Source organism: Phyllostomus discolor, chromosome 6 (assembly GCF_004126475.2).
Source record: "Phyllostomus discolor isolate MPI-MPIP mPhyDis1 chromosome 6, mPhyDis1.pri.v3, whole genome shotgun sequence".
In the NCBI taxonomy this organism is placed as follows: Eukaryota; Metazoa; Chordata; class Mammalia; order Chiroptera; family Phyllostomidae; genus Phyllostomus; species Phyllostomus discolor.
The window spans coordinates 156646769-156668281 of record NC_040908.2 but is presented as its reverse complement, the minus strand read 5'-3'; the positions used below and the strand labels follow the sequence as shown (position 1 = coordinate 156668281).

At 40.2% G+C, this 21513-nt stretch overlaps 2 protein-coding genes and 1 non-coding gene across 3 annotated transcripts in view; all 3 read left to right on the top strand.

The window, feature by feature from the left end:
• NUP160 (nucleoporin 160) overlaps positions 1-11986 on the top strand; it is a gene marked incomplete at its 5' end in the record, with an annotated part of 40476 nt that extends 28490 nt beyond the window's left edge. Inside the window, 13 exons of the mRNA XM_028514966.2 lie at positions 1972-2067; positions 2168-2262; positions 2363-2459; positions 2553-2658; positions 4971-5131; positions 5967-6027; positions 6775-6885; positions 7044-7167; positions 7831-7932; positions 8520-8661; positions 9565-9690; positions 10781-10885; positions 11330-11986. Of these exons, the coding sequence (XP_028370767.2) occupies positions 1972-2067; positions 2168-2262; positions 2363-2459; positions 2553-2658; positions 4971-5131; positions 5967-6027; positions 6775-6885; positions 7044-7167; positions 7831-7932; positions 8520-8661; positions 9565-9690; positions 10781-10885; positions 11330-11419 (1416 nt within the window). The remainder of the gene's footprint in view (positions 1-1971; positions 2068-2167; positions 2263-2362; positions 2460-2552; positions 2659-4970; positions 5132-5966; positions 6028-6774; positions 6886-7043; positions 7168-7830; positions 7933-8519; positions 8662-9564; positions 9691-10780; positions 10886-11329) is intronic.
• Positions 11987-12676: 690 nt separating this feature from the next.
• On the top strand, positions 12677-12781 carry LOC114501084. The gene has a single exon (XR_003684858.1). It is a non-coding gene; the product is annotated as a U6 spliceosomal RNA (small nuclear RNA).
• A 1623-nt stretch (positions 12782-14404) lies between these two features.
• The window catches only part of FNBP4 (formin binding protein 4), a 40920-nt gene continuing 33811 nt past the window's right edge, over positions 14405-21513 (top strand). Inside the window, exons 1-3 of the mRNA XM_028514487.2 lie at positions 14405-14705; positions 16018-16110; positions 21314-21450. Of these exons, the coding sequence (XP_028370288.1) occupies positions 14462-14705; positions 16018-16110; positions 21314-21450 (474 nt within the window). The 5' untranslated portion in view covers positions 14405-14461. The remainder of the gene's footprint in view (positions 14706-16017; positions 16111-21313; positions 21451-21513) is intronic.

Here is a 21513-nt window from a genome sequence, read left to right as displayed (position 1 = left end):
CTCTGATGCCTTTATTTGGCCCTTTTACCAAATGGTCATTTGTCACTTAGCCTCAAGGTAGACATCTGAGGTAAGAGTGAGTGTCTCAGTAAAGGGTGGGGGTACATAGTGGCACCCTCATCCACTTCATTTCAGTAGGTTAGGTTTGCCTGGTTAAATTGATTTATACATTATATTCCTTAATTTTAATGAAAATCACCTTTAGCATATGGACATGGCTTTTTAAAAATCCTGCAAAGAAACCAGATTGGAGATACTAACAAAATACAAGAAAGTGAGGAAAATTTAGGGCTGACACTTATACCTTTGTTTGATACAGGCTCTTCATCAGCCACACTGCAGGGTAAGAACAGTGACCATCCATAATCAGATCTGACAAGTCAGCCAAAAACGATTGACTTTTCAGGGATGCTATTTTAAGATCTAAATGAGTGTACCTTGAATTGAAATGTCAATTCAAGATAGTATGAAAACTATCAAGACGTTAAGCATCTTAATCACCTGTGGTGTGGAGTATAGCTGCTTTGATTGGTTATAGCCGCTTTGGGAAACTCAGCATCTAGTAGCTCCAGTCATTGACATATTAAGACCGAGTGATCGCAGTTCTAAATAGATCCAGACAGATGCACATATTTAGCAAAAGAGATTTGTATAATTTATGTTCCAAGCATAGTCATAAAAGTCATGTTAGAAGCAACCCAAGTGTTCATTAGCAGAGTGGATCAGTGAATTATGGTATATTCTTTCAATGAAATTCATTGCTGTGTGTAATAACATAGATCAGTTTACAAACATGTTAAGCAAAAGAGGTCAGATACACAAAAAAACATATACCATTAGATTCTGTTTCTATGAAATTAAAAACAACTGTTAAAAGTCAGTAGTGGTGCCCTCACTGGTGTGGTTCAGTTGGTTGGAACGTCATCCTGTAAATCGAAAAGTCATGAGTTTGATTCCCACTCAGGGCACCTGCCTAGGCCGGGGGTTCAGTCCCTTGCTGGGGCACATACAAGAGGCAGTTGATTGATGTTTCTCTCATCGATGTTTCTCTCCCTTTCTCTATCTCTCCCTCTCTCTCTAAAATCATATCCTTGGGTGAGGAATAAAAAAAGAAAAAGAAGTCAGTAGTGGCTGGAAGGAGCCACACCGGAGACTTGGAGTACTGATATGTTATCATTCTCAATTTGGGTGCTGGTGGCATGGACGTGTTTACTTTGTGAACAGTCAGTCAGCTGTGTCCTTAGGGTTTGTGCGCATTTCTAAACATGCTACCCTTGAGTGAAAAGTATAACCTTAGAAAAAGCTAAGTATCCAGAACAAAAAGATGTTTTTATACTGTTAATGAAGAAAAGAAAGCTAATAGTAAATAGCAATAAGTAAAAATAACTTTATACTATTTTTATCTGTCTTTATAAATTTGAGTGTTTCATACACATGTCTTAGAGACGTGGGTGTATATAAGGAAGCACATGAGCACGTGCCTAGAGTGTGCACAGATGCCGTTAACAGGGCGGACAATTTAAACAGTTTGGAGAGCGCTGTTCTTGTACTGCAAGTGGGTTATGTCAAACATTAATGTAACCTGTTTAGGGTTTTTATAAGACTATGGTATTAATATTATTTACTAGGCTTTAAATTCATCTATGACCTAAACAGTACAAAAAGTTAGTAGTGAAATGATATTTGTTCCTTCACTCAGCAAATACTGAAAGCTTACTGTGTGATAAACATTGAGTGTAGAGCTGTGAACAAAAAAAGACCAATAGGAAGTTTTACAACAAGCCGGTTGTTTAACAGCAGAATCTAAAGGAAAATCTCAAATATTGACCAAATAATCCTCATGCTTATCTTGTCAGCAGCTTTGATTTAATCTTTATCTTACCCAGTTATTTGATGGACTTAAAATCATATCTCAGTTTGGAGTGCATTAGCATATTAATGTTAATGGAAGTTTCTTCTATTTCTCTGTAGGTTTTGCGCCTACTCGATGTTGTTGGTTTGCCTGAACTAGTTATTCAGCTGGCTACGTCAGCAGTAACTGAAGCAGGGGATGACTGGAAGAGTCAGGTAAAAACTAAATATAACCTAGTCGTTTCCCTTGAGGTTTGTCGTGAATGTGATGATTTAATTTATATTTAATCTTTTTCCCCCTATATTTGATACTTAGGCCACTTTAAGGACATGCATTTTCAAACATCATTTGGATTTGGGTCACAACAGCCAAGCGTATGAAGCTTTAACCCAGATTCCTGACTCCAGTAGGTCAGTCAATCTCAGTCTGTTTTCGAGAAGGCCATTTACTGACACCGGTTAACCCACAAAGACAGTTTACCCTCATCTCCCTCTTCTCTTCTCTCCTTAGGCAGTTAGACTGTTTACGGCAGCTGGTGGTCGTTCTTTGTGAACGCTCGCAGCTGCAGGATCTTGTCGAGTTTCCCTACGTCAATCTGCATAATGAGGTAACTTTCTTTACCCACCGATGACTGGGCACAACTGTGTTGGTTGACGTGATGGCCACTAACTTTGATGTCTGATCGCTTCCCCGTCCTTAGGTTGTGGGAATAATTGAATCACGGGCCAGGGCTGTGGACCTCATGACTCATAATTACTACGAGCTTCTCTATGCCTTTCACATCTATCGCCACAACTACCGGAAGGGTGAGCACTGGAGCTGACGGTCTGTGTTGGAGGCAGCCTTGTCAGTCTCATCGTGTTTTACAAATACATTATGTATTTCACCTATGTGGTTTTTACTTTATTTTTGCTACTGGACAAATGTTCTCTACAAGCATTTGGGGAAATTATGTTTAAGGGCAAGAGTAGCTTCACCCTTTTGAAGACTACCTGTTAGCCTTAAAGATAAGCACTCTGATTCTAGAACATTTTTGATGCATTTCCAGTAAGAGGGCCTTCTATGTGTGTCTACTATCTCATTTTATTTTATTTTTAGTTATATTTTATTGATTATGCCATTATAGTTGTCCCAATTTTTCCCCCGTCCCCCTCTCCACCCAGCACTCCCCACTCCCTCAGGCAGTGCCCATACCATTGTTCATGTCCATGGGTCATGTGTGTAAGTTCTTTGGCTGCTCCATTTCCTGTATTGTACTTTACATCCCCATGGCTATTCTGTAACTACCTATTTGTACTTCTTAATCCCCTCACCTCTTCACCCATTCCCCCACACCTCCCCTCCCATCTGGCAACCATCAAAACTCTCTCCATATCCATGAATCTGTCTCTTTGCCTAAAAGCATATGTGCACATTCTTTTATTTTCTTGAATCATATAGGAAGGGTTAAAGATTTCCCATTGTTTTGGTTTCACAATAATAACATCCCTTAGCTGACCTGATTAAAACCAGTTTAACCAATAAATGTTTAGGTTTTTCTGGAGCAATACTGTTGTTCTAACAAAATGTCCTACATATTATAGGCACTCAAAAATATTTTTGGGCCCTGACCAGGTAGCTCAGTTGGTTAGAGCATCATGCTGATACACCAAGGTTGCAGGTTTAATACTGGTCAGGGCATACACAAGAGTCAACAAATACATGCATAAATAAGTGAAACAACAAACTGATGCTCCCCTCTTTCTCTCTCTAAAGTCAATACATTTTAAAAAATGTTTTTAATTTGTTAGAATGAAAAATAGTTACATTCAAAAACTGAAAGAAAGTTTTTTAATATTCTTTTATAGATAGCATGGAGTCCCATGCTATCTTAGGAAAATGTATTATTCAATATTTCATCAACCTGTGTAGCTACAGTATTGTTAAAAAATAAGAGCCTGAGTTCCTAAACAGAGCATCCACGCATTTCTTGGTCTCAGAATCCTGGTTGGAGGTAGGTGACTATTCGGCTGAGACAAGCTCCCTAAGCTAGTCTTCTGTCCTATCTGGTAATGTAGGATCTAATAGTCAGAAATAGCATTTTACATAATAGTTGGGGGGAGCTTTTTTCATTGTGGCAAAGTACACACAAACTGTGCAGTGTTAGCCATTTTTAAGTCACGTTGAGTGCATCCACATTGCTGTGTAACCAGTCTTCAGACCTCTTTTCAGTCTTGCAAAACAGAAACTGTGTACTCATTAAACAACTTCCCATGTGTTTTAATCTTGTGTTGAAACACAAGTTGGTAATTTATTACTTGAAATAATTAACATTGTACTTTCGTAAGCAAAAGTCATTAGCATTGAGAAACCAATTTTTTTAAAGTTTAGTAAAATTCATTTAACATTTACCACCTTAACCATTTTTAAGTGTGCAGCTCAGCAGTATTAAGTACATTCATGTGACTGTGCCACCAATCCACCAAGGTCTTCTCTCACAGAACTGAAATTCTGTCCATTAAACAAGTCCCCGAGCCCCCGTCCCCCAGCCTTGGACAACCACCACCATCTTCCCTTCCACCTCTGAATGTCGCTGTTAGAGTCATACATTTTTCTTTTTGTGACTGGCTTGTTTCACTCAGTGTATGTGATGTCTTCAAGGTTCATCTATGTTGTATCATGTCAAAATTTGGGGGTTTTTTTTAAGAGTGAATGATACTATATGTATATGTCACATTTTATTTATCCATGGAATGATACTTGGATTGCTTCCATTTTTGTCTATTGTGCATACTGAACAAGGGTAGACAGATACCTCTTCAATTTCAATTTTGGGAGGGTATATTCTGAAAAGTGGAACTGCTGGATCATGAGGTGATTGTATTTTTAATTTTTTGAGAACTGCCGTATTGTCTTCCACGGTGGCTGTACCAGTTTACACTCCCACCAGCACTGCACAAGGCTCCCATTTTTCCGCATCCTCACCAACACGTGATTGTGTGTGTGTGTGTGGTTTTAAGTTAAAAACTCAGTTTTGTTTTCCAGTTTAATATTTGATTGATAAGTGATGCAAATTCTGTGTATCTCTAAAGAAACCCATTTCAGAAATTCTGCTGTCTAATTTATTATTGCCTCACAGCTGGCACAGCGATGTTTGAGTACGGAATGCGTCTTGGCAGAGAGGTTCGAACTCTCCGGGGACTTGAGAAGCAAGGCAACTGTTATCTGGCTGCTATTAACTGTTTACGACTTATTCGCCCGGAATACGCATGGATTGTGCAGCCAGCATCTGGTGCAGTGGTATGAAAACTTTTTGTCTTGGAGTTTAGGGATCATTTTATTTATTTGGTTTGGTCCTTTCAAAACTATGACCTCGTCTTCTTTTGTGTCACTTAAAACTTCTCTTCGGATATTTGGGAATTTGATCTATTTTTGCAGCAATTTGGTTGGTCTGTATTACTGCCTCGTCAGTTCCCAAGCTCAGAATCATTGTAGGAAAAAGTGTTACAGAGCAGTTTTGGAGTTGGAGAGACCTGACTAACTTCAGGCAAATTAATCTCTTGCCGTCCAGTTATTCTCTTGCATAAAATAGAGATGATGATAATGTTAATGTCTACCTTACAGAATTGTTAGGGTATTCAAATGAGATAATTTATGTCCAGATTGCTTAGAACTGTAACAGTGCCTGGCCCACAAAAAGTGCTCAGTAAATGGTAGTGGCTGCTGTTACTTCATTCATTTGTGTTAATTCGGTGTACAGTGACTATTTTAAGGAATGTACACTTCGAGTTTTTTTGGTCATGCCGATGTAGTCATATGTGCCCAGCTACTTGTGTTGTGTAGCTCCTACATTTAGTAAGCGGTTTCCCAGAATTCTGAGTGGAGAATATATCTCCAACCAGGGAAAGTCAGGTGGTTTATACGGAGACCAGAAATCCATGTCGTCAGACTCAGCAACGTGTTAGAGTAAATGAGCCACCTTGGCAGACATTCCATTTTTGTCTCTGACAGTTGCAGTGCCTTTGTGAGAAGACTTGTGCTTGTTAAATAATTTCTGTTGCGAGAGTTGAAGCAGGAAAGCCCCGGATGCAAATTAAAACAGTGATTTTTCACAGTTAAGTGACTGTCGTTTCAGTATGACCGCCCTGGCGCGTCCCCTAAGAGGAACCACGATGGAGAGTGCACCGCCGCCCCAGGTGAGTCGGGGGTCGCACCGATTCTTCGCTGGATGGTGATTCTGTTGTCGTATCAGAGTGTTGTTTTTCTGTGTTTTAATGTACTTACATTGTAGTATACTATATATTATATATGTAGAGTAGTTACATTGTAGGACTATTGTAAAGTTCCCTTTTTAAGTGTATTTTCAATATATTAATCTGCTAAAGTCTGGTTGGTGGCGCTTTGAAGACTTTGTATGGCTGTATGAGAAATGAAAGTGCTTAAAAAGTGTGTTTCGTTTCTTGCATTTAAATCAGCTTAGTAGCAGACTTTTGTTTTGTCAGGCTCCTTTGACACCACTACGGAGGCATGATGCCCTTCCTTAGAGAGCCTGGGCTCCAGGGTGGGACGCCTGGCTTTAATTCCGCCTCTCTCGCTTTGGGTGTGCTCCTTTCTTACTGATAGAGATAACAGTATCTTATGGTTCTAAGATTTAGATGAATAATATGTAAAACACCTTGTAAGCACTGCCTCACTGCAGCTGTGATTCAAGTACTGCTTTCATTTGACTCAGCTGTACGTTTGAAGCAGGGCGCTGCTTTAAGTTAGCTTTTATGAGCCACCTGCCTTCTCACCGTGGAAATTAAATGCACAGTTACATAATATCTAGTGGAAATCGACAGGTTGAGTTAGTCTGTAGGTACTTCTTTTGCATTTAGGTTGAATTAGTCTGTAGGTACTTCCTTTGATTTGGAGAATTGAAATTGTCTGTCTTTGACTGGCAGCAAATCGGCAGATTGAAATCCTGGACCTGGAAGACCTGGAGAAGGAGTGCATCCTGGCCCGCGTTCGCCTGGCGCTGGCTCAGCACGAGCCGTCGGCAGTTGCGGTTGCAGGTGGGGACGCAGCAGTCTGTCAGTGGCAGCAGCACGCTGGAGGGCCACGCTAGGTGGCTACAAAGCACGCTGTCCTTCTGAGATACTCTCAACAGTTTGGGGGCTCGTTAGCGTATATACCTCTGCTCTCACTGAGGGGCACTTTTCCGTTTCCACAGGAAGCTCGTCAGCAGAAGAGATGGTCACTCTCCTGGTTCAAGCTGGCCTTTTCGACACCGCCATATCACTCTGTCAGACGTTTAAGCTTCCCTTAACGCCAGTCTTTGAGGGGCTTGCCTTCAAGTGTGTATGCCCTTGTCTTTGTAGTGTTAATTTTCTAATGCAGAAGTGCTGTTGCTCAGTGTGAAGCAGGGGCCACATAAGCCAGTATTTTTTAGTCGGCACAAGGGGTTTGTTCTCTTTTTCTTTTATTTCATTTAGTTGATTGTGATTTTTTTAAATACTGATTTATAGTTTCTCCTGAGAAGATCTGGCTTTCTTGGACCCATATTCCCACAACCTGGGTTCAGAATAGTGTTCTTTTGAGGCAGGTCACGTGTGTCCTCTTCAGTCCTTTAGGACAGCTATTGGCCCCTGAAAGCCTTATTAAAAAGTACTACAGAGAACTGTAATTGAACAATAAAATAATTAAAATCAATCAAAAAATACTCCTTAGTGAAGTTAACTTATACCTAAAGATTAGTCAAGTAGTTTATAGACTGGGAATACTAACTTCCAGAATTTTTCAACACCAGTTTTCTCTTGAAAGTCAATTGTCTCCTAACACTTGTTGATGGCCTTGTGGGTCATTCAGTTATGTGGCCGTGAGGAGAGAGAAGAGCCAGTATCCCAGCAGTGAATTGACTAGACTAGAGCTCAGGTTGTCTTATCTCTAGCTGTCCTAACAAAATAAGGTGGTGCTTTTCAGCAAGTTAGTTTTCTGTGTGTGGACCGTTTGCACTGCAGATGCATCAAGTTGCAGTTAGGAGGAGAGGCAGCACAAGCAGAAGCCTGGGCCTGGCTAGCAGCCAATCAGCTCTCATCAGTCATCACCACAAAGGAATCCAGGTACAGCCCTAGTGTCTCTCCTGCTTCCCTAGGGCACCCACTTAACCTCAGTTTCTCACAATCCTTCTCTGACAGCCCTAACCTTCAGTAAACTTCTCTTCCTTGAAATGCACTTACAATTTGTATTATGCAGCTTACCACTTTACAGTTGGAGCATTTTACAATTTGGAAGTCTTTTAACTCCTAAATTAGCATACCAGAATCACTAGTAAAATACAGATTATGAGATAATGCCCTAGCCTTCTAAATCAGAACTTCTGTATGACTCTAGTGCTTGATCAGGTTTGGCAACAGTAATCTAAGCCATTATTCTTATTTTAGAAATTTGAAACAAAGAAGTTAAATGAATTGTATAGTCGAGTAAATATGTGGTTAGTAGGAAGGAAAATGAAAAATCCAAGACATCTAGTTTCTAGTACTACCCTGAAGTCACATTGGCCCTAGTAATATTAGGTGCCTTGTAGCAGTATTACTAATTCACTTGTGAGCTTCTAAAGATGTTTTCCCTTGTAAGTACATGCTTGCAATGGTATTGTAAATAGCAGTTAAGAATCTGTAACTCAGTAGTCCTTTCTGCTTTTACCAAGTGCCACAGATGAAGCGTGGCGACTGTTGTCCACATACCTAGAAAGGCACAAGGTCCAGAATAACCTGTACCACCACTGCGTGATCAACAAGCTCCTGTCTCACGGAGTGCCTCTGCCTAGCTGGCTTATAAACAGTTACAAGGTAAGGGTGTCTTCGCTTGGAGAGAGTAAGAAGCTGATCTTTATTATTCTGAATAACTTCAGATGATTTTAAAAAGCATGATAATTTACGGAAATATACTGACTTACATACATACTTTGGGCAGCTTCTCAATCTTAGCTAAAGACAATTTCATTTCAATTCCACATGGCGTACTGAGTGATTAAAGTTCTGCAGCTTAATGAGTAAGTTAATGCCTGTGCGTCCGCTCACTGAACAGTGAGTGGATACTTTGAACAGTGACTCCTGTGCATGACACAGTATTTATTGTTCACTATTCAAAGGATTCACAGGAGTTGGTGGAGTAGTTTTCAAATTACTGCAGCAGTGTCTCTCTTGGCTTTTGTCAAAATTGGGTTTTTGGACAACCTGCATCAGAATTATTTGGATAGTGGACTTCTTCAAAATATAGATTCCTGGTCCCCATCCCATACTTACAGAACCAAAATTATCTGGAGCTACGAACCAGGATGTATATTTTAACAAGCTCCTAAAGGTATCAGAAATACCGTGGAAGGGTAGGGAAAGAGAGAATGTAAAACTTAAATCAGGAAAATTGATTTTTTTTTGTTAGAAAGTAGAGAAGGCAGCTAGGATGGTAAAGGTTGGTTGTGATCCAGTCAGAATGCAGAAAGCACAATTCAGTAGGAAAGAATTAAAATGTATCTTACATCACAAAATATGGGAGGAAGACCACTTAACAGATAGGGTCTCACAAGGTTCCAGAGGTAACTAGGCTGTTGGGAACCCAAACTTTAAACCGAGGTGCTCATTTATTCATATTGACAAGTATAAATGCCACGGAATCAGACACTGAACATCCTTCGGTCTGTGCCTGGGTAAGATGGAATCAGGTGGATGTTCATAATCACTGACTCTTTACAGAAGGTCGATGCCGCGGAGTTGCTCCGTCTGTACTTAAACTATGACCTTTTGGAAGAAGCTGTGGATTTGGTATCAGAATATGTGGATGCTGTTCTGGGAAAAGGACACCAGTACTTTGGAATTGAGGTAGGCATATAATTCTGTATTATCACACTAAGTAAAACCAGGATCCGAAAATAAATGAACTTAGAATAGTGGATTTAACCTTTACTGTTAGTAGCTATACAACATGTTTTCTACAAGATGAGGGACTGGCACTCTAAGAATCTTCAGTTCCCTGTTTATAAAATGGGAATACATTTTATTTTTCTCCATCAAAGGAATGGGGCTTTAGTTAGTTTTTGGAGGAAGGAGGTACATAAGAACAAAATGACTTCCTGTGTGTGCTGAAGACTATGCTGCATCACTACCAGTGTTTTGTAAGGGATTGTTTTAATCCCTTTTTTTCCTTTTTTTAAACCATTAAGGAGAAAAGCTGCCAAAGCTCACACAGATGGTACGTAGATAGAAGAGCCATGTCTGAAATTCCAGTTTAGTTGACTACAGAGCTAAGCTCCTGAACTCTCAGGAACGTATTCAGAAATTTGAAAGTTAAACTTTCCTTTTCCAAATCTTTTTTTTTCCCCTAGATAATTTGAATCTAAATTTCAGACTGGAAATAGTATCATTCTTTGAAAATTCAGGGAAGTTTTATTAAATGTGTTTATCCTTAATACGATAAACTTAGAAGCCTTAGGGTTTCTTTAAGATAAAAGATGACATGAATTTAAAAATACATTTGATTTAGCCCTGGCTAATACGGCTCAGCATATTGAGCTCTGGCCTGTGAACCAAAGGGTCACTGGTTCAATTACCAATCAGGGCACATGCCTGGGTTGCAAGCCGGGTCCCCAGTAGGGGGCATGTGAGAGGCAACCACACATTGATGTTTCTCTCCCTCTCTTTCTCCCTTCTTCTCTCTCTAAAAATAAATAAATAAAATCTTTGAAGAAATTTGTTTTAAAAACTGCAAGCAAAAAAGATAATTTTATTTAATTGACAGAAGGAAAGTTCCCCTGTTGAAAAAGAGAAGGGGGGGTTCAATTTGTGTGTGTGTGTACACACGCATACTTATGGTTTCTCATTGTGAAAAAAAATAAGCATTTTATGTTATCAATGCCTGTGAAAGGAACTATCCACTTTTCTGGTTTTCTTTAAAAGATGCTTTTCCTTTCAGTTTCCACTGTCTGCAACTGCTCCAGTGGTGTGGCTCCCATACTCTTCCATTGATCAGCTTCTCCAAGTGCTGGGAGAGAACAGTGCCAACAGTCACAACATCGCGGTGAGTCGGCCCTTTCCTCTCTGTGCGCCTGCAGCGGCAGTTACACCTGACAGCTGGCGCTCTGATTCTCAGGGAGTAAGGGGAGGGCAGAAGTCACGTGTTGCCCTTAACTTGCTGCCCCAATCCTTGCATAAAGTGATTCGATAAATAAGATATAGCCCCTCTGGTTCTAGGAAGAGAGCTGGTAACGCTTTTCTTGAAAATACTGCTGTGATTTGCATAATTAGATAATTCATTAGGCAAACAGGATTGGAGAATTCTATGTGAGAAAAGTCCGGTTTTATCAGTAATGTCACAAAGCAGACTCCTACGCTGAATAATGATCAAATGAAGCAGAGTGGCTAACATTTTTATTAGGGGGAGTCTGGTTGGTGAAGTCAAAGTGACTAATAACCTCAGTCTTTTTCAGTACTGACATACTCTGTAATGATTTGTTTCTTACAGCTGTCTCAGAAAATACTGGACAAATTGGAGGACTACCAGCAAAAAGTTGACAAGGCAACCCGGGATTTATTATATCGTCGGAACTTGTGATCCAGATGGTTGCCCAGCCTTTGTAACCGCTTGGTGCCTCTTTGGGCTGAAGACTTTACTCTACAGGAGCCCTGTACTCCAGGCTGACTTTTACACCCGTAAATGAGGTGTACAGCATTTGAGTCTGCATTCCACGCAAGAGGCGGAGGGCAGATGAGTCACAGGACCTGTGCTTGCTGGCGGTGCTAACACACAGTTTCTGGTTTCAAACTTGGTCTCAAACAGCTGCTTTTGTATATGATTCACAAGCTTTTTTAGAGTTTATATTTTTTTAAACTACCGAAGACATTCTTTATCTGCAAATTAAAACCTACCTTCACTTCCGACAATGGGTGATGGTTGTTGGTTTGTTGTAGCTGACCACCAAACACAGTTACTGTAAATCCTTTCATCCTTCCCTCTCACGTTTTGTATTTCAATGGAATTATTTTGGTCCAGAATTGACATGTATTTTCTGTATTGCAGAGGCTAATGATTTTACGTACACTTTCCATTATTTATTGTGGAGTTTTTGTATGATCTTCAATAAAGTATTCAATAACTTGCCTAAATTAAGCCTAAAAAAAAGACAGGTGTCAAAGAAGATAACTTATTTTAAATCTGGTTCTGAAGCTAAAGTTTAATAAATTCTTAGCTTAGAAAAAAAATGAGAAATCCATCATCTATAAAAGTAACAGATTTTTGCCTTGGCTAGTGTAGCTCAGTGGATTGCGAACCAAAGGGTCTTGGGTTCGATTGCCAGTCAGGGCACCTGCCTGGGTTGCTGGCCAGGTCCCCAGTGGGGGGGGGGGGGTGTGAGAGGCAACCACACATTGAAGTTTCTCTCCCTCTTTCTGCTTCCCTTCTCCTCTCTCTAGAAATAAATAAAATCTTTAAAAAAAGAAAAAGTAACATTTTCAAAGCAATTTCTGTTAACCTCTATGATTTATGATAATCAAGCTGGACTTGATCATACTGTTAGTCTAATAATGTAAATGTTCCTGGTCAGATTTAAAAGCATTCATACCCACAAATTTGGGGAAAGTGAAAAATCTTGCATTTTAGTCTGTATATTAAAATTTATCTTTCTAAGGAAATAAGCTGTATATTATTTCCTTGTATGCCCTTTGACCTTTCTTGAGTTGTTTTATTTGTTTCAGAGAGTTTTTATGCATTTACTTGAGCCAAACTGATGATACATGCTAGGGGGCACGACCTCAAATGCTCCTCGAAAATTAAAATCATAAGATTTTAATTTTTATATTAACACCATATTTAGTGCTGTTTGGTGGCACATATACTAAAATTGGAACAATACAGAGAAGATTAGCATGGCCCCTATACAAGGAAGACAGGCAGATTTGTGGAATGTTGCGTATTTGAAAAAAAAAATCACCAGGTCACTCAGTTGGTTAGAACAGCATTTTCTAAAAGCCACAACCTTTTTGGCACTAGGGGCCTGTTGACTGGAAGACAATTTTTCCACCCACTAAGGGGGTGGAGGTAGTGGAGACAGGAGGCCGAGCTCAGGCAGTAATGCTGGTCAAGATTCCCTGGGCCACTGCTCACCTGCTGTGCTGCGGGGTTCCTAACCTGGGTTAGAGCATCATCCCAATACCCCAAATTACCAGTGCGATCCCTGGACAGGGCACATACAAGAAGCAACTAATGAATGCATAAATAAGTGGAACAACAAATTGATGTTTCTGCCTCTCTAAAATCAATAATGTTTTTTAACAAAGTACCATATTTATATTACATATTGGAGAGTTCTTGTCCTCTCACTGTTATAAACCTGTGGCTTCCAACTGCAGCAAGAAATATCTTTTGACCTGTATATACACATTTATAAGCAAAAGAAAGATTTCACAAAATTTGTGTCCTCTTACTATGTTCACTGATGTTTTCATGAGTGACTAATGGGTCAATTTGAGGATTCACCCATAAGGAGAGGATAATGATATCTACCCCATAAGGTTGTGAGAATTAAATGCAATTCTACATGTAAAGCGTTTAGTGCGTGACACAATAAATTCTGGGTGAATGTTAGATGCTTAGTAAGAACTGAGCAGCCAGGAGTATATATTTTCATAAGCTCAGTTTTGAAGGGGTAAACGAGTACTAACTATATATAAATGTTAAATGCTAGGGCAAGTTAATGCCTGCACTGGGTCTTGAGGAATTAAAAAAAATCGCCACGTGGTGGGGTAGTTATTCTGAACTATAAAGGATTGCAGGTGAGACGGTGTTCCAAGCGTTTGACTCCAGAATTGGGGTGGGGGTGGGGGGCGAGGGGCTGGGTTCCAAAGAAAGCTACATAAAGCAGGTTGAGGCTACCAGTGGGCCAGATTGGGAAGACTCCCGTATCCCAACGCCACAATTTGGGCTTCTACCTCGTACACAGTATAATTCCTAGTGATTTTTTTTCCAGCTGACAAGCAACACAATGAGATATGATCTTTGTACTCTAAGAAAAATATTCACAAACGCATAAAAGACCCACTATTATATTTAGTGTTCAGTGCTATACCCAAATTAACCCACAATAATGAGGGGAAAGTCCCCTCGTTAATAACAATAATGAGAAACTTGGAGAAAGTCCTGGAAAGCAGCGTTATCTTCCTAAGGGACAAATGACAACGAACAGTAAGCACAGAACAGGTACAACATGGAGGACAAGGAGGTACAGAAAAGACTCCACAAAAGACGCATGGGCGGGGCCCGAGGTGCTAGGGAAATCTAAACTCAGGCCCTTCCGTACAATTGGCTTGACTCTCTCTTTCTTCCTTTTCATTGGCTACCGGCTCCTTCAATGGGCCAAAATAGCCAATCGCGTAGCGTTATGGGTAAAGTCCGCCCTTCCCCCCCACCGAAAGGGTGAGGAGCGAGAAGAACCTGCAGGGCCTTAGGCGCTTGCGCTTGCGCGCGCGCGCGCTCCGCCGTTAAAAAATCGGATCTTTGCAGGAGGCGGTGTCGCGGTGTATGAATATTGATTACGCAGCGCCGCGCCGAGCGCCGCCCTTCTCGGCTTCCTGTCGCGAGCAGCTCGCGCTTGGGCTCGCGATGGGGAAGAAGTCCAGGGCGGTACCCGGCCGTAGGCCTATCCTGCAGCTCTCCCCGCCGGGTCCCCGGAGCAGCACGCCGAGCAGGGACCCGGAGCCGGAACTCGACACCGAGCCAGACTCGACGGCGGCGACGCCCAGCCTGCCAACCCCGGCGGCGACGCCCAGCCAGCCAGCTCCGGCGGCTCCGCCGCCGCCGACCGCGGTGACTGCCGCGGCCGCCCCAGAAGACTCGCCTTCGGAAGGTAAGGGTGCGCGAGGGGCCCCGGCCTATGGGTGGGGCGTCCGAAACTCCAGCGAGGGGCTTGCGGCCTAGTCTCTTGGGCAGGGAGGGCCCTGGGAGGAGGAGGAACTCGGGCGGGCGGCGCCCGCACTGAGGCCTGCTGCGTGGGGCCTGAAAGGAGGACGCCGCAGGCCTCAAGGCGACGGAAGGGGCCGCGGAGCTGTGCGCGCGGGTCCCAGAGGCGCCATCTCTGGTCCAGGGCTTGGCCCGGCACGCTGTGCCTCGTTAATGTCCGCACTCGGATTTGGATAATTTACGGGGTCGATGTGGGGTATGCGTTTACCCATCCACGGCTTGGTGACTGTGGAACGTGGCCTTTTTTACACGTCATCTGCTCTTCTCCTCGTTTTGTTGAAACCGAGAGAGACCTTCGGAAGTGAGCAAGGCTTTTTTTTTACAATATATGTCATCCAAAGCTCCGGTAGTCCCAAGTTGGCAGTTATTCCACAAATTTTTTAAGTGCGGTTTTTGGGGTTCCCAAGTACCCCAAGTACAATACTTGTGTGTTTCTTCCCGGACTGGTACTTGGATTAAGGGTAACTAATAAGATTGTCTAACCACTATGCCGTGCACTTGAAACTAACACAAAACAATATTGAATGTAAACTACAACGAAAAAAAAAACTTTTTAAATTTAAAAAAAAAAAAAAAAAAAGGTGACTCGACAGCGCTAATCCAGGGACTAGACGCCGGAGAAGCTGCGATCATTTCAGGTGTTAAAAAATCAGGTTGAGGAGCTTTTGCGAAAGAAAGTGCTTGTGCTTGCCGTAAAGGCTTGGTGGTAGCCTGGGGAACATTTAGTGTGTGTGTGTGTGTGTGTGTGAGAGATTATTTCAGATGTAATTTTTATTTATAATGTTCAGTTCATTTTTTAAAGATTTCATTTATTTTTAGAGAGAGGGGAAGAGTAGAAAGAGAGGGAGAGAGACTTGGATCAGTTGCCTCACCCCCACCAGAGACCCAACCCCCCAACCCAGGCATGTGCCCTGAAGCAGATTTCAGCCAGTGACCTTTGGCTTTGCTTAAGGACCCCCAGCTAGCCGAGCCACACCAGTCAGAGCTATGATGTTCAGATTATTAATGTTAAGTCAGTAGAAGATTCTAGTTTTGCTTGTTTATCTCAGTTATTTTGGTTAGTGATAGGTTATACACTGCCTTTTAAAAAGTGAGATCTAGACTTGAAAGGTCAAATCAAAGATTGTTTCTGTTGCCCGTAGTGTTTCTCTGGTCCATTGTCTGACTGTAGTTTTCTTTTGTTCGTCCTCTAAATCCAGATGAGCAGGAAGTGGTGGTGGAGGCTCCCCGAGTTGTTCAGAACCCTCCAAAACCAGTCATGACCACCAGGCCTACAGCTGTCAAAGCAACAGGTATAACTTCTTACATTTTTTTCTATAATATCTTTCATTAGGATCAAATTGGTTTTATTTATGGAGTGTTTTATTAACTGCTTCAGTGTTGGCTAATTTATATTTCTCCCATAAAAGTTGCGATTTAATTTTTAATTTTTATTTGTTTTATTGATTGATTTAGAGAGAGAGGAAGGGGGAGAGAGAAAGAGAAACATCAGTTCATTGTTCCACTTATTTATGCATTCATTGGTTGACTCTTGTGCACACCCTAACCAGGGATGGGACTGCAACCTCGGTGAATAGGGGGATACACTCTTATCAGCTGAGCTACCTGGCATTGCAAAGTGGAAATTTTAAATCTCTCAGATTTTGTTGGTATATGTACAATTCGGCCAGTGTACAATGTGTTGCTAAATAATCTGTACCCAAAATCCTCCTTTTCTTCTAATGCCATTTTGTAGTGAGTGGTCTGGAATCTCCCTCTAGCTCAGGTACCATCTGTGTCTTCTAACACATTGCTTTGATTGGTTAGTGGAGCTGAAAAGTGCTCTTAAGCATTAAGGCAGGGTGTCAAACTCATTTTCACTGGGGGCCACATCAGCCTCATTTTGCCTAAAAAGGGCCAAAGTAATTTTAGGAAACTACTTGTTAACTGTTAAGTTGAAATTACATTTGGCCCTTTGAAGGCAACCACGAGGCTGATGTAGCCGCTGGTGAAAAGGAGTTTGACACTCCTGCGTTAAGGGATACAGTATATGCCGCAGTGGTTTTGTAGACAAATTTGGATTCAGATCTTTGCTCTCGAGTTCATTCTAAGACCTCAGGACCTCGTTCACCTATAAAATGGATCTGACAGCCCTAAGTGTTATTTTTGGTGATTACATTGAGCAATTTATATCAAGTTTTGCCCAGAGCAAGCGCCAAATGTAAGATATACGCATGTATCTTGAAAGGTTAAAACATGTTTTGATACTTATTCTGTAATTGGTAACATTGGGTTGGCCAAAAAATCTGTTACATTTTTCATAAAACACAATTTTCATTTTCGCAAGCGACTATTGGTTTGAATAATCTCAGTGTGTCAGCTATCTCCCGCTATTGGCTTCTGGTGGGTAGAGGCCAGGGCTGCAGCTAAACATCTTCTAATGCATAAGACAGCTCCACAGCAAGGAATTATTTAGCCAAAATGTCAGTAGTACTAAGAACCACTTTTGACATACATTCTGTCAATCACAGCACCTTCTCCATACACTGCACAAATCATTTTTTGTATTTCAGTTGCATTTTTACCTTTTTTGAAATAATAATACGCCAAAAATTGTATTTTCTCCCAACTTCATTATTTAAATGGCTGTGTAAAAACGCACCAATTTTGATGTTTTCTTTTTTTTTTAATTGTTTCAAATGAAGTTGAAGATAACTAAGCACAACTAGAACCATCATATAGAAAAAACAAAACGAACTTTTTGGCCAACCTAATAATTATTTTAAGTTTGGTATACTTTTTTTACTTAATGATACCTGTAATAATAGATACTTGTTTCTTCCTCCTGCCATTTTCCACTCACCAAAAAAAGGGGGGGGGAAGAGCCCTGGTTGGTGTGGCTCAGTGGATTCCGCCCTCACCTGTGGACCAAAAGGTTATGGGTTCAGCCCTGGTCAGCACACAGGCCAGTCCCCAGTTGGGGACCTCTGAAAGGCAACTGATCAGTGTTTTTCTCACACATCATTGTTTCTTTTCCCTTTCTCCATCTTCCCCCCCCCCCCCTCTAAAAATAAATAAAATCTTTAAAAAATAGAGAGAGAGAATGAAACCCAGTGTGGGTTAGAACAGCTAAAACTTCATTGTGAGAGAAATATTTAAACTAGAAAATAGTATTTTCTATTTGTTAACTACATACCTTATTTTACTTAATTTGAATGTCTTCGAGTAATAGAGTAGGCACTCAAGAGTTGACTGTATTTTTTCTTGAAATGGTTTTCAAACTTTACCTTTATATTGAACATCAGATTTCTTTCTATTAAAATGAAATAAAGATTTTAAATTATTAATTTATGTTTTTATAATATAGTAGAGCAAGTATATCTAATAACTTTGTCCTAAAAAATAGTTTTTAAAAGTATATGCATATGCAATTAAGGAAAACTTAATAGAAAGCTCTATTAAATTATATCAGTAGGCTGCTGTGATAGCCAGTGTTTAAGCATCTTCTACAGAAGGGTACTTAGTATGGTTCCCCAGATGAGTGTCAGAGGTCTGAGAATCCCCTGAAACTTCACATTCGTGTGTGTGCTTCTGTGAGGGGTTCATAGTTTTTATCATCTTGATTGTTAAGTTTCTGTGACTAAAGGGTTAAAAACTACTTTATGTTCAAACGACATTATGGGGAAATTATAATAGAATTACCAGAAGTGTAAGACATAATTACTGTTTGAAGCTTATCAGGAAAGTAAGGTATGTAATCTAAGATATCACTGCCTGATATATAGTTGATTTGTAAGTTGTATGGCACCATGCATTAAAGGTAAGCATATTGAGGTCAGCACCCTTTTCAAAAAAAAAAAAAATGCTGCTAAGGACTGTGGCTCCAAAGAATGGCTCTGCTTCCTCTAGTTTGATGTGGCAACCACATCTCAGCAGTAGCCTGGGACATGGTCCTATAAGACTTCTATTTTTCTAAGATTAAGCAATTTTGCAGAATATTGTGAACATTTTTCAGTATTTTAAATTCATTTCCATTTTTATCAGTGTATGGATTAAATTTTCAGAGGTGTAAATAAACTTACATGCATTTCATGATTTGGTTTTATCTTGTTTTTACTCTCGTAGCATTACTTACTGTCCCCTTAGCATTATTTCATGTAATCCTATAATGGTCTAACTAATCTGATACCGTGTTGTAGTTGCTGTGCCAGTCCCCTATTTGAGAGCATTTGAGTTGTTCACAGCTTTTATTTATTTAATTAAGGCTATTAGAAACTTTGTGCAAAAAAAATTTTTTTTTTATTTCTTGGGGATGTATTCTCACAGATGAAATTATCTAAATAAAACAGACTTGAAGTAGTTCTTGATACATGTTACCAGATTGTTACTAAGAAATACTGAATTGCCCTGGCCAGCTAGTATATTAGTTAGAGCATTGTCCCCAGACGACAAAGTGGCAGGTTCTTTTGGGTTCAGTCTTTTCCCAGTCAGGGCACATACAAGAAACAACCAATGAGTGCATAAACAAGTGGGACAACAAAGCAATGTCTCCATCTCTCTCTCCCTCCCTCCTTCTCTCCCTCGGTCCCTTCCTCCCTCTCTCTCACAAAGCAAAGAAAAAATTTTAAAGAAAAATACTGAATCACATTAATGTAGGTGTTTCTAACAATATTAAGTATGCCTCCTCCCCCAAATACTGAGTTTAATAATTTTCATTTACTTTCCTATTTAATAGTCATTATGTTATTAAAAGCTTAGAAGAGGTTTGATGTTTGTGCTATAGAAAACTCTGAGGCACAAAGAAAAGAAATAGGTGGAGCCCTGACTGGTGTGGCTCAGTGGGCTGGGCATGTCCTGCAAACCAGAAGGTTGCTGGTTCGTGGTCAAGGCACATGCCTGGGTTGTGGCCCAGGTCCGCAGTTGGGTGCGGGTACAAGGCAGCCAATTGATGTTTCTCTCGTAACTCAGTGTTTCCCTCTCTCCCTTGTTTCCCCTCTCTCTAAAAATAAGTAAAATCTTTTTAAAAAATCAGTGGAGCCTTGGTGAGCATGGGGAATTACCTCTGCTTTAGGAATTTTGTAATTAAAATTCCATACAGTTCACCTGGTTGGAATCTTGCCAAAGGGTATAGGTAGCATTAAGGACAGTGATTTGGGTGGTTAGATCTGTGATTGTCTCTAAACCAAGAAGTATTGTTATGTAAAAGTACAGATTTTTGCGTCTTCCTCCTTTCCTCAAAAAGCCATTAGTGCTAAGTGCTAAAGTGTGGACTTTGTCCTTACAGCAGTGTCTCCTTTTGTAGCCCTACCCTTACAAGGCTAGGAAAGTTGATGTGTCACAAAACCAGGAAAAATGAAATATTTGGCAACACTGTCAAATGCCTACTTCAGATCATTTTAATCAGTTTAAAGTAGTATTTTAGAAATTAATATTTAGTGTAAAAAATTTAACCTATATGCTAAAACATTTATGTGGCTAAAGCATTGAATGTGAACTCTTATATAATATGAAGCAGTTATGTTTATTTTTACATAACCCAGGAATTCACTTATGAAATTATGACAAAGAAAACTAGATTTTGCTTTTGGTAAATAAGACGTTTACCAAATATTTATTGAAAACATAGAATGTGCCAGACACTGGGAAATTTAGTCTTGTTAATAAAGCTGAAAAGTCTGGTTAGGATTAAATACTTTATGTACCTGCTATTCCACTTATTTATGCTTTCATAAATATGCTTTATATCAGGACAACATTTATGCATGTCATTCTGATACAACAAGGTTCTGGGTTCGATCCCCATTCAGAGCACATAGAAGAATCAACTAATGACCCTGGCTGGCGTAGCTCAGTGGATTGAGCGCGGGCTGCGAACCAAAGTGTCGCAGGTTCAGTTCCAGTCAGGGTACATGCCTGGGTTGCAGGCCACAGCCCCCAGCAACCGCACATTGATGTTTCTCTCTCTCTCTCTCTCTCTCTCTCTCTCTCTCTATCTCTATCTCCTTCCTTTCCCTCTCTAAAAATAAAAATAAAATCTTAAAAAAAATTTTTTTAAAGAATCAACTAATGAATGCATCAATAAGTGAAACAATAAACTGATGTTTCTTTCTCCATAAAAATTTTTTAAAGGACTTTGTTTTTAGTTTTAAAAATCTCTGTTTCGTCTTCTAAACCCTAATTGGTTTACTTGTTTGAGATAAATACATAAATTAACAAATGCTGAAATCAGGATATACTGTATGCTACTTTGACAGAATATAAGGCTGAGTGATTGAGCATGTATTTTGAGTAGAGTGTCAAGTAGCAATACAGATTGATTTTTATTAGCTCTAAGTGCATAATGTAATTTATAAATCTGGTAGTTCATTGATGGTTTATTTTCAGGGTTGCTCTAATATGTAAGTAAACTAAATGTAAACTGTTTAGCTAAAGAACCATGTTATATTTTCTTTTATTGGATATTACCTAGTACATGTTAGCATTGTTATTAAGTAATGTTTACCTTTTTGTTTCCAGGAGGTTTATGCTTACTTGGTGCATATGCTGATAGTGATGATGAAGAGAGTGATGCTTCAGAAAAACCAGCACCGTCTAAAGAGACGAATGGAAATCAATCAGCAGATATTGATAGTACATTGGCCAACTTTCTAGCGGTTAGTAGTACTTTTGCTTGGGTTTTAAGTTATTGAAGCCACTCTGGAACCCAGATCTCATTT